The sequence below is a fragment of the Epinephelus moara genome, chromosome 2 (assembly GCF_006386435.1).
Source record: "Epinephelus moara isolate mb chromosome 2, YSFRI_EMoa_1.0, whole genome shotgun sequence".
NCBI lineage: Eukaryota > Metazoa > Chordata > Actinopteri > Perciformes > Serranidae > Epinephelus > Epinephelus moara.
The window spans coordinates 19,288,893-19,299,598 of record NC_065507.1 but is presented as its reverse complement, the minus strand read 5'-3'; the positions used below and the strand labels follow the sequence as shown (position 1 = coordinate 19,299,598).

The 10,706-nt window shown below is 40.7% G+C and overlaps 1 protein-coding gene across 1 annotated transcript in view; it reads left to right on the top strand.

The window, feature by feature from the left end:
- Nucleotides 1–3,015: 3,015 nt before the first annotated feature.
- The window catches only part of limk1a (LIM domain kinase 1a), an 81,255-nt gene continuing 73,564 nt past the window's right edge, over nt 3,016–10,706 (top strand). The window contains exons 1-2 of the mRNA XM_050062470.1: nt 3,016–3,230; nt 8,898–8,997. Coding sequence (XP_049918427.1) covers nt 3,173–3,230; nt 8,898–8,997 — 158 coding nt within the window. The 5' untranslated portion in view covers nt 3,016–3,172. The remainder of the gene's footprint in view (nt 3,231–8,897; nt 8,998–10,706) is intronic.

The window sequence follows — 10,706 nt, the reverse complement described above, 5'->3', positions numbered from 1 at the left end:
CTGTGCAGAGCTTGTCATCTCTCTGACATGAGTTGGTCGAGGCTCGTCCAAAAACCGATGAAATCTGGCCAATCTCAGCGTCGTCTCTGGCTCCCCGTCTTCTCTGCTGCTATTTTTAGGCCTGCTGGGTATAAAGCAGCGGGAATTGGGGCTCCGGCCAACCCATCTGCTCTCAACTTTGCTGATTCTAGTTGCTATGCAGTTCAGTTTTCTCAGCATTTTTAATGTTGCCAAACTTGTGATGTATGAAGAGCAGTTTCTGCTCTGAGGAACAGCGTGCGGAAGACAATCGAAAAGTGTTTCATTCATTACAGGATGTTTAAAACCACGGGAAAAGCAGTGTTACCTTTTACTTCAAAGTTATGTTTAATTATTTGTCTGCGATAGAGCGATTTAGTCGGCTTCACATGTTTAGTCTCATTGCAGCAGTTATTTACATTTATGTAACTTGTCATTACATGATTATTCAAGATTTTTTGCACCATGCTTTGACTCATAGCTTTATTGTTATCAGGAATGTGTGAACATAAAACAAGAACAATCCTTTGCTTTTGCATTTATTCACTGTTTAGAATTGCAATACAGAATAATTTGTTTGATGGGAGAGACGGAGTGTTTATGATGCGTAGGCTCCCATTGTTCTTCATTTACTTGAGCTGCTTTTAAAAAAAAAAAAGGCTTACTGACCAAAGGTTCATGAGCGCTGTTGCCAAGTGACTCCATCTCTTTCTGTATTTGTGTACTGTATTTTGTACTAATATGATGTTTGCTGGCTACGGTTCCTTCACTCGGTGCTGTGTAAGAACTGTCTTTGAGCCTTGCTGGGTCAGACCTTGTCTTATGTGCCGTGGGATACTCTTCATCTTTATTTAAAACTGTTTTTATAAGGAGGAACAGTGTGGTTTTGCACTTTTTATATTTCCACGACACACTTGTGACTTGTTCCCGGAATCCAGCAATTATTTGCTTCATTCAGTAACAAAATAAAATGTGTTAAAAGATCTGGTGTCTTGCCTATATTTTTCTTTCCTATATGAGTGCATTCCAGAGTGGCGGCAGCAGCAGTTCATCCTGTGTGTTGATGGAAACCACCTGGCTCAGGGTGTCCTGCTAGATCAGTTTGCTGTGAGCTGCATACAGCGATAGTATCTCAGGTTTGAGTCTTGCTGCATCTCAGTTCAGCAAGATTTCTTCCACTGGGCAAAATGAATCAGGAACCATCAGATTTAGTGTATTCTAAAATATGATACGATATGTGAATGAGTCGGCAGAGCTCTTCACTGTAATGACAACAAACATTAAGGGCAGGCATTTTGCCTCAGCGGTGACTGTAAACTCTGTTCCTGTTGTGCCAGCTGGAAATAATGAACTCATGTTGCCGTTCCCTGAAGTTCTCCTGGGAGAACCAGTGACCTATGATCTGCGTCCTGCAGAAGTAGCTTATATTGTTGTTACATAAGCAGAAGGCTCATGATATTGTTCCACAGAAATACTACAGTGTCACTATGGAGCTGCAGTTTAATGCTGTAGGTTTAATTTTTGTTACAGATTCGTTAAATTTAAAAACAAATAGATATTTATTCATTAGTTCAGCTGCTTTAAGATGCACACAGCACTTCAAATTAAGCTGCAATCAACTAATTTCACCACTTACAGTACACATAAACTAACATTTCAACAGCTTTCATCTTTTATGCCTTACTGTCATTTCAATGTCTTTTACCAAATAGGGGAGACCAGGGGCAAGTGTAGCATCTCAAATTGCACCAAACTGAAATGAGACAGTACAACTAAACTCATTATGCACATGGTCTGTGATCCCTCGCCTGCCAAAGGACAAACTAGTGTCTCATACCTGTCAAAGTTTTTCTCCCAGGATAAATTTTGGAGATATGAAATTATTTTATACAAGGGGCTCTTCTAACATCTCAGACTGCACCAATCAGAAATGAGACCGAACCGTCAAACACTGAATGTGCTCTGTGGTAACATAGGGTAAGGTTATTTTGTTTCAGCCTGTACTCACTATGAATTCGTCAAATACCATCACTTTGTCAGTGATTTCAGTCAGACACTGACGCACAAAGCCAACTGACAAAGAGGCTATATTTGATGAGTTGGGATAAAAACTTATTTATTTGTACCCATAGGTAAATTTGGTTTGTAGTTAAAAATGAGTCACATTTTGCAAACAACACTGGTTATCCCTCTCTGTCTGCAAACAGACAAACTGATGTCTCATACTTGATATGATTAATTATACTGTTTTAATTATACTGGAATTAGTTATTAATTTAACCATATCTATATTCTTGGAAGTTTATTGTGATCCCTGGTGTTTATATGAAAGTATTAAGTGTGCTGTTACAATCGCTCATACAGGATGTACCATCTGACTTTAATGTTTCAATCAATACTGTGACTCTAATGTTGCTTGTAAAAGCTGTTAGTGACTGTTAACAAGTGAACAGCACATGCAAGTTACCTACATAAAAAACTGTATTTAGATAGTTCAAGATGGTTTTATTAAACAATGTCACTCCTGGCCCCGGTCTCCCCTACACTACAGCTAAGCGTCCACTGTTTACAGCATCTGCATTTTAAACTCTTTCAGTACTTCATCTTCAGCTGTAATTCACATTTCAGCAGAAAATGAGAAATATATTTGTATTGTTTTAAGAGCTTTAAAGACTCAACATGTTAAACTTTGTCATTCCAGATGGTTCAGCTGTGAGCACAGTTATTATTAGCCTATTTTTTTTTATAAAGTTGCCTTTTCTAGTTCAAATTGTAAAATAGCTGTGAATTAAATTTGTGGCTAAACTGTAATGTAGTTATTTAGTAGCCTACTAACTGACCCCACTGTGGTGTTTACTGCACTGTGCTCTTCCACCCCGCCCCCAAAGCAGCGCATTAATTAAGCAGGGAGTGTTCCTGTTGGCCGGCCCGTGTCTTCCTCTCCCCGGCTCTGCAGCTTCATTGGTCGGCAGCTCTCTTGAATGAAGCGCCGCAGAAACGTGCAGCAGGCAGGAGGAAGCTGTGTGGGCCGCCGCAGGGAGGGACCGACGCACAGCAACACGACCGCCGGGCGGGCTGCGGTGGTGGTCGGACACCGGTTATCTGTCGACCAGAGGCGACTGGCTCTCTCCCGGAGCTCGGTGTCGGAGAGTGAATGAGGTTGATGCTGCTCTGCTGCACCTGGAAGGACGAACGCATGGGAGAGGAGGAAGGTAAGGAGCCGCTGGGTGTCAGGAGCCGCTGGGTGCATGCGGCGGCGGGGCGGGAGATGCAGAGACAGCGGAAAACACTGAGGATGCTCCACAGAAACTGGCTGTAAACAATATGCTTGGCACTATTTTTCCTACTCTGGGTGTCGTGTGTTGTCAGGCACACACAGGCAGCAGAGCGGTGCGTGTGCAGGGAGCGTCAGGCTGCATGTCCATATTGTGCTGCAACTGAAGCCATGTTGATGTACCCGTCATGTTTGGATGCATTGTGTTCACCCTCGGGCCATGATCAGTGCTCATTTAACCCAGTATAGCCAAATATATTCTGCTCATGAGCTGGTTGTTACATTAATACGGTAAAATAGGGACTCTTTGGGGTGTTAATGCAAAATTAAACAGTTTAATTTGGAAGTTATGATCTTTACCAACATCCTCTAAAGCAGGGTGTCAAACTAATTTTAGTCCAGGGGCCACATATGGCACAGTTTGATCAGTAAAACCACTACATAATAACCTATAAATAACAACTCCTTCATTCTTTCCCCTTTTTAATTTAAAGAAGTCTGAAAATATTCATCCATTTACAAAACAAATGATGAACAGCCGGCAATATCATCAGAAAAATATGTGCAAATTCAACAGTATGTCTCAGTTTTTCCACATTCAGCCACTCAGCTACCCACTTTCATTACATGTGCCCTTTTTTCATAATTTTCCACTAAAGTAGAAGCTGTTGAAGAAGCAGGTTAAGTCATCTGCTGCCTTATAAACCATTTACAATCTGAAGTTTTGTCAGTGCCTCAGCAGCAGGGTTACACTAATACTGTTTTAAGATAGAAGTCTGATACAGATTCTTTTGTACTGAATATCTTGCGATCGAGGGACATCTGAGCTGCAGCAGGATAAATCCTCCCCCATGGAGTCCAGATACTGGCAGAGGTGGTGGTGGCTGATGACTCTGAAGCTGATGGCTGATGAGACGGATGAGGCTGATGAATCCGTAAAGACTAGGTAGTGATGGGGAGGTGGAGGGCAGATTTTTGAGGGGTTGTAACAGAAACACATGGTACACAAAGTCATTTTCGATCACTCTTTATTCTTTGCCTCCACTTTTGTTGCTTCTCTAGACTTTAAAACAAGGAGAAAACAGTGTATGGTTGAACTGGTTTGAGAATAAATGTTGGGAACAGTTGCTTGAACGAGCTATGGTCTAATAATTTGTGTATCACTGTGACTGTTTGGTAAATATTTGCATAAAATGTGATGTTGCTGTCAGAGTTCACTGTGGTTGTCGGTCAGGTTCACAGATCTCGACAATAGTCCTTTTATGCGATGACTCACTTTGCATGAGGAACTGCTGCTTAGTCTCTGTGAGTAATGAGTTTTAGGAGGGATTGGACACACAGCTGTTCACCTGCACAGGTTAGTTAGTGTGTGAAAGAGGTGTGTTTGTGTGCCTTTACTGAGGTATTTGTGTCCTCTCTGAGACCTGTCCCGACAGCAGAGGTCAAGAGGAGACAATTATCAGGGAGAAACATGCCCCATGATGAAGAGACGAGGTGAATAATATTCATTAGTCAGGTTGAGGTGAAGGCAGAGCAGAGAGGGGGCATTAGCACAAACCAGATCTGCCTACCAGCCAATATGATCGATAAATCTACTACAGCAGGGCGGCTCTCTCAGGCATTACAACAACAAGCTGACCGCATAAAACCTCTGCTAATGTACGAATAATCAAAGATGCAAGGATACGTCTCGCATGAGAAAACATTGATATACAGATACCAATACATAGATGCTGAGCTGCAGTGAGCAGATGTGTCTTTGAACTCTAAACTGATCTATGACTGATCTTACCTGTCAATTACAAACCCAGTTGCCACCCAAAAAGTTGGCATTGTATGTTTCTGCAAACCATGGATACGTGGTATCTTTGCATGTTATTATGTAGCAGATACATTGAAACTTTGCGTTTCAACAACACTGTCGTTAACACATGGTTAGGTCACACAAAACCACCTAGTTATGTTCAGGAAAAGATGTTCTGGCTTAATACCCAGTTCAGGAGGCACAATCCTGGCAGGAAAAGCGACAATGTCTTGGCAAAACAAACTGCTCTCCACGCCTAAACAGCCCAGGGTTTCACACTCATTCCTTTATTTGTGGCGCCCTGCCACGATTACAACATCTGCTGCCACGTTTTAATTTTCCGTTTTTGGAACTTGACCATTAATTAGGAGCGCTGTTGGTACCATTCGGTTATTCATTAATTAACACTCTTGTAGCGCAGGGCGCACTGTGGTCACAGATGGAGCAGCAGAACACCAGGTGCAGTGAAAGTGAAACTTAGCTGTTCATTGGATCGGTCTAAAAGTTTGATTTCACTCACAAACATCTGCTCCTGTCATCCATTGATATGATCTGATCTGATCAGATCGGATCGACTCATTCATTGTCCACCCGGCAACTCAAAGCTCCACAGACTCAAACACATGAAGCGTTCCACCTGTGCTGCATTCAGGGACCCAAAAAACCTCTGAATTTATAGAGGAAGCACAGCCTTACACACAAAAAAACCCCAAAAACACAAGTTAGCAACCCCTCTCCATCAGCTGCTGCCACACATAGATTCAAAACACTGCAGCCGCTTGAAACACAGTGACAAGTCCCTAAAAAAACACCCACATTTGGGAGCTGAAAAGTCACTGGAAAAAAAGCCACAGGTTACTGAAAAGTACCCATGTTTGGTTGTTAAAAGACCACAGGAAATACAGATATGAATCCCTAAAAAGCACCTATGTTTGGTGCTTAAAAAAAGGCAGGATGCATAACAATGACTCGAACATTGATCTTCAGCCTGGCAGGCGTCTTGCCTAGGTGACACACCACCATCCACCATCACCTCTACCTCCCGATCAGAAAGGCAACTTATACATTATGTAACCTTCCCCTGCTTCATATGTACTTTCCGCATCGTCATCATTCTCCTCTTGTTTTGATATGATATACATGAAACATGCAAATGTAACATATTTGCTATTTACAGAAATGTAAAGTACAGTGCCAAACCTTTCTTCTGGCAACTGGGCTGTTGTAGCTCTGTTTTGCATTTGAGAGATGGCATGCAGTTGCATATTGTTGTGGATGTGCAGAACTGCAGAAACATGATTTATTGACAATCATCATTTTGCTGTATTTTTTATACAGTAACAGAGTATGCCCTGCTTTGTGTAACAGTGATAACCTATGATTAACACCTCTTCAAACCAAGTCTTATGTTGCAACTTAAAGACATGATATTTTGAAGTAATATCGTCTTTTATGTTTAAAAGGTGACAGCATGCATTTGATGTTCCTCTGATGTGACAAAGTGGCTTTTGAGTGACTTTATTTTTGAGTTCACTGCAGGTTCAGACTCTCAGGCAACATGTGAACTTACAGACACTGACAGATTTCAACAGTGAAAGCAGAGGAAGTCAGCAAGGATGCTCAGAAAGAATAGTGCAGGAGTTACTCGAGGAAGTTGAAGTATTCATCTTCAGCTCCGTCCTCTGTCTCGTATGGATTATAGCCCTGCTGATGGAAAGATCACCATGTTTTAACTAGTGGCCATGTTTATAGTTGTTGTTATTTTGCATGTCAGTGTGTCGCCGCCTCTCTGCCTCCTGCTCAGGATGTGAAGGGCGTGTGATGTGTTCTCAGGCAAATTAACTGCAGCAGCAGTAATATCTGCTGTATGAAGCCTTACCCTTTGCTATCTGCTGCTGCTGCTGCTGCTGCTGCTGCTGCTGCTGCTGTCGCTGTCACCTCAGCCTGAACTGATCTTCCTCTGCAGAAAATACACACACACACACACACACACACACACTGCTGCTCTCTCTGTCTTTAATTAATTGTTCCAGCTCTTCAAAGGTGCTTCTTTTCCTGAAACATTGTAATCATAATTAACTTTCTCCTCATTAGAGAATGGGGGAAGGAATCAAACTTTGAGAGTCAGAGGACAAAACTTATCTACTGAAAACAAAAGATTCTGTTTTTCCACAAGACGCATGAATCTTTGACGCACTTTTGAGAGCAGTCTGTATGTTAAATATACAGGTGTTGGGCTTTCTGTTTCCAATGACAACAAAGTCCTTTTAAAAACCTTATAGTGTCACATATGCATCAGAATATTCTGCTCTCTGTTGTACAAAAAATATCAGTCTTTGCCAAAAATGATGTGGTTCATTGTCATAGAAATGCAAAAATACTGAGGAGGATTCTTTCGAATGATTGATAGTAACTTCAATTGCTGGCTTAAAGGAATACTTCATCCCCCAAACGACCATTTGTGTATCAATTAGTCACAATGTGTTACGCTGAATTTGTGAAGACAACTTTGTGTTTCGTGCACGCCTCCAGAGTGAAAGAAAAATCCACAAATGGAGAATATTCTTGATGAATTGAAGTCATAGGGGTCCACCTTTAACAACAGCAAAACTATATCAACACATCAGTTTACAAAATCTCACACAACTCATGCAGTATAATCCAAGTCTCATTTATCCAGTTGTATGCTCAGTACTTTTTAAACAAGGAGACCTTTTCCAACAGGGAACTGAACTAAAAGCTCTCCTCAAAGCCAGACCCCACTGACAAAAACAGTCATTTTACCTTGCCGTACATGGTAGCTGCTAGTCTACCACTGCCTCGATCAGTTAGTTTGTTTGTGTTATTGTGTGACTTTGAACTAACCCTTTCAAATATCATAGTCACACAATAACAGAAACAAACTAACTGAGGGAGTGGTAGACCCACAATTAAAGTAATTAAAGTAAAATGACTGTTTTTGTCCATGGAGCCTGGCTTGGAAGAGAGCATTGATAAGATTTACTTTGAGTTCAGTTGCCCATCGAACATGCTGTCTGATTGGGAAATATACCACAGGATAAATGAGACTTGGATTATACTGCATTAGTTGTGTGAGAGTTTGTAAATGGATGTTTTAATGTAGTTATGCTGTTGTTAACTTTAACTCATCAAGGATTTTCTTTGTTTTTGGATTCTTCGTTCACTGGAGGCATGCAAGAAAACAAAGTTCTCCTCACAAATTCAGCAGAACACGGGGTGAGTAATTGATGTGCAAATGATCATTGGGGGGGTGAAGAATTCCTTTAAAATCTATTGGACTTAGGTAATAATGATATGTATATATCTTTCTCAATTTTGATTTAACTGTACTATTAAGAAACAAATCAATGCAGTAGCACAAACATCACCTTTATTAAACTCATTAAATAATGTACAGCAATAGTGTTTAACTGTTTAAACTAGAACTGGAGGCAGACTAAACATGGCAATTTAAAATGAATTGTTACACACCAGCAGTGATTCTCTCATTAAAACCATCCATCTGTGGACACACCGACAACTGTTGCTGATATTCACGCTGCATGCTGTCTGCCATCAACGATGGAGCATTTTCAGAGACGATGTGTGTTTGATATCTGGAGCCTCAGAGTTGTGGATTTGCATTGAAGGCGAGATAAGAACAAGGATCACCGTCACATGCAAAAACACATATCAGTAATTATTACATCCCCTCAAAGAACTGTTATTGATTCTGTGCATAATGAACAATATAACAGTGGCTATCAGTTCGTCCTGTGACCTCTGTCTCACGTGTTACAGCTGGAGGAAGTTTGCCCGTCTGTGCGGGATGCAAACAGAGGATCTATGATGAGCAGTACCTCCAGGCCCTCAACAATGACTGGCACACCGTCTGCTTCAGGTACGTTCGACCCTGACTCACAGTTCACCAGCCTTAACATGTTCACACAGATGTCATGAGTTCATGTCTTTAAAGGGCAGCCATGGAGCGTCTCCTTGCCCAAGTGAATGAAGGGATGAAAAATTAATCAGCCCTTTGCTGCACTTCATCTCCCCATCTCTCTCTCTCCTCTCTTTCTCTGTCACCTTTATACGGTCAGCTGTCCGTTAAGGGCAGGAAATGACCATAAAAATTATTATAGAAAATAGAAAGTATTATAAATAATCACAAATCAAGTAAGAAGCATTGATAAAAAAAACTGGGCAGTTTGAGTGATGTTTGGCTGCTAAAATTTGATTAGTTCAGCAAATAATCAATATTTTTTTAATCTTTTTTCAGGCGTTTATACCAAATATTCGTTCTTTTCACCTTCTCAAATGTCAGAATTTGATGCTTTTCTTTGCCATTTCTAAAAGCAAATTGAGTAAAGTTTGAATTGTTGGTCGGATAAAATGAGCAATTTGAAGATTTCACCCTCTGATCAGTTTTATTTATTCATTTATTTATTTATTTTTTTTCAATTTTTTGACGATAAGTTTATAGATAAAGAAAATAATCGACAGATGAATTGATAAAGAAAATAATCGGCATGATGAATTGATAAAGAAAGTAATTGGCCAATGAATTGATAAAGAAAATAATCGGCCTGATGAATTGATAAAGAAAATAATCAGCTGATGAATTGATAAAGAAAATAATCAGCTGATGAATTGATAAAGAAAATAATCGCGTTTCCTCAATGGATCGGGAACTTTTTTCTGCTGCTGTATCGAGCCATGGTTTCCTTTTGCATGACATCAGGAACATTTGCATCTGCATGTGCTATTGGTAAAGGTTTCAGTAGTCCACAAATTCACAATGTCTTCTGTGTTCAAACCCTCTTCTGGCAGTCGACCTTTTACTCTGCTGGTAACATGACTATATGCTCTGCCACTGTCTTGTCTTTTTGTGAGAAAATCTACTTTAATTTGTCCTTTCCTTCTTTGAGTCTTTTTGTGGTCGGTGTTTGTCATTTTGTCATCTCTTGTGGGTTTCCTTGTCAGGCCTGAGCTCAGAAAAGCTTTTATATATTGGATTCAGTTCAGATGTGGACTGATGATCTCTGGCTGACGTGATTCTCGAACATGTTCAATCTTTGTGACCAGAGGCATCACGTGGGGTGATCAGATTCAGACTGGTTCTCCTGTTTAGTCCATCATTTTTGTTGCTGTGGCGTCCTTGAGAGAAACAGAAGCTTATTGACAATATCTCTCAGACCTGAGCAGCCTGACAACCAGTTAACGTTTATAAAGACCGTATACATATAGACACCTGATACCACCTGGACAAAGACAATCAAGGATACTTTTAATTACGTTGAATTCAAGACTTCCTCTCCTCATCAGCAGATATGAACAGTAGTTTCTGTTGTGTCATTTGTTGCCGCTGCAGTCGGTGTGTTTGGTTTTACATTGCCGAGGTTTTGTTTGAGGAGAAGAATAGACAGGTTTGTGTTTCAGGCTCAGGCAGGTTTCTCTCTTCATGAGGTGCCACGTTTGGAAATAACTTTAGACTGAAGATGGAAAAGCTTATTTGCAGAGTGACTGTGTGAATATGGAGACTGTTGTCTGTTTCTTCTCAGTTGGATTTTTGATCAATTGTTCTGCAGCACATAGTGTGTGTGTGTGTGT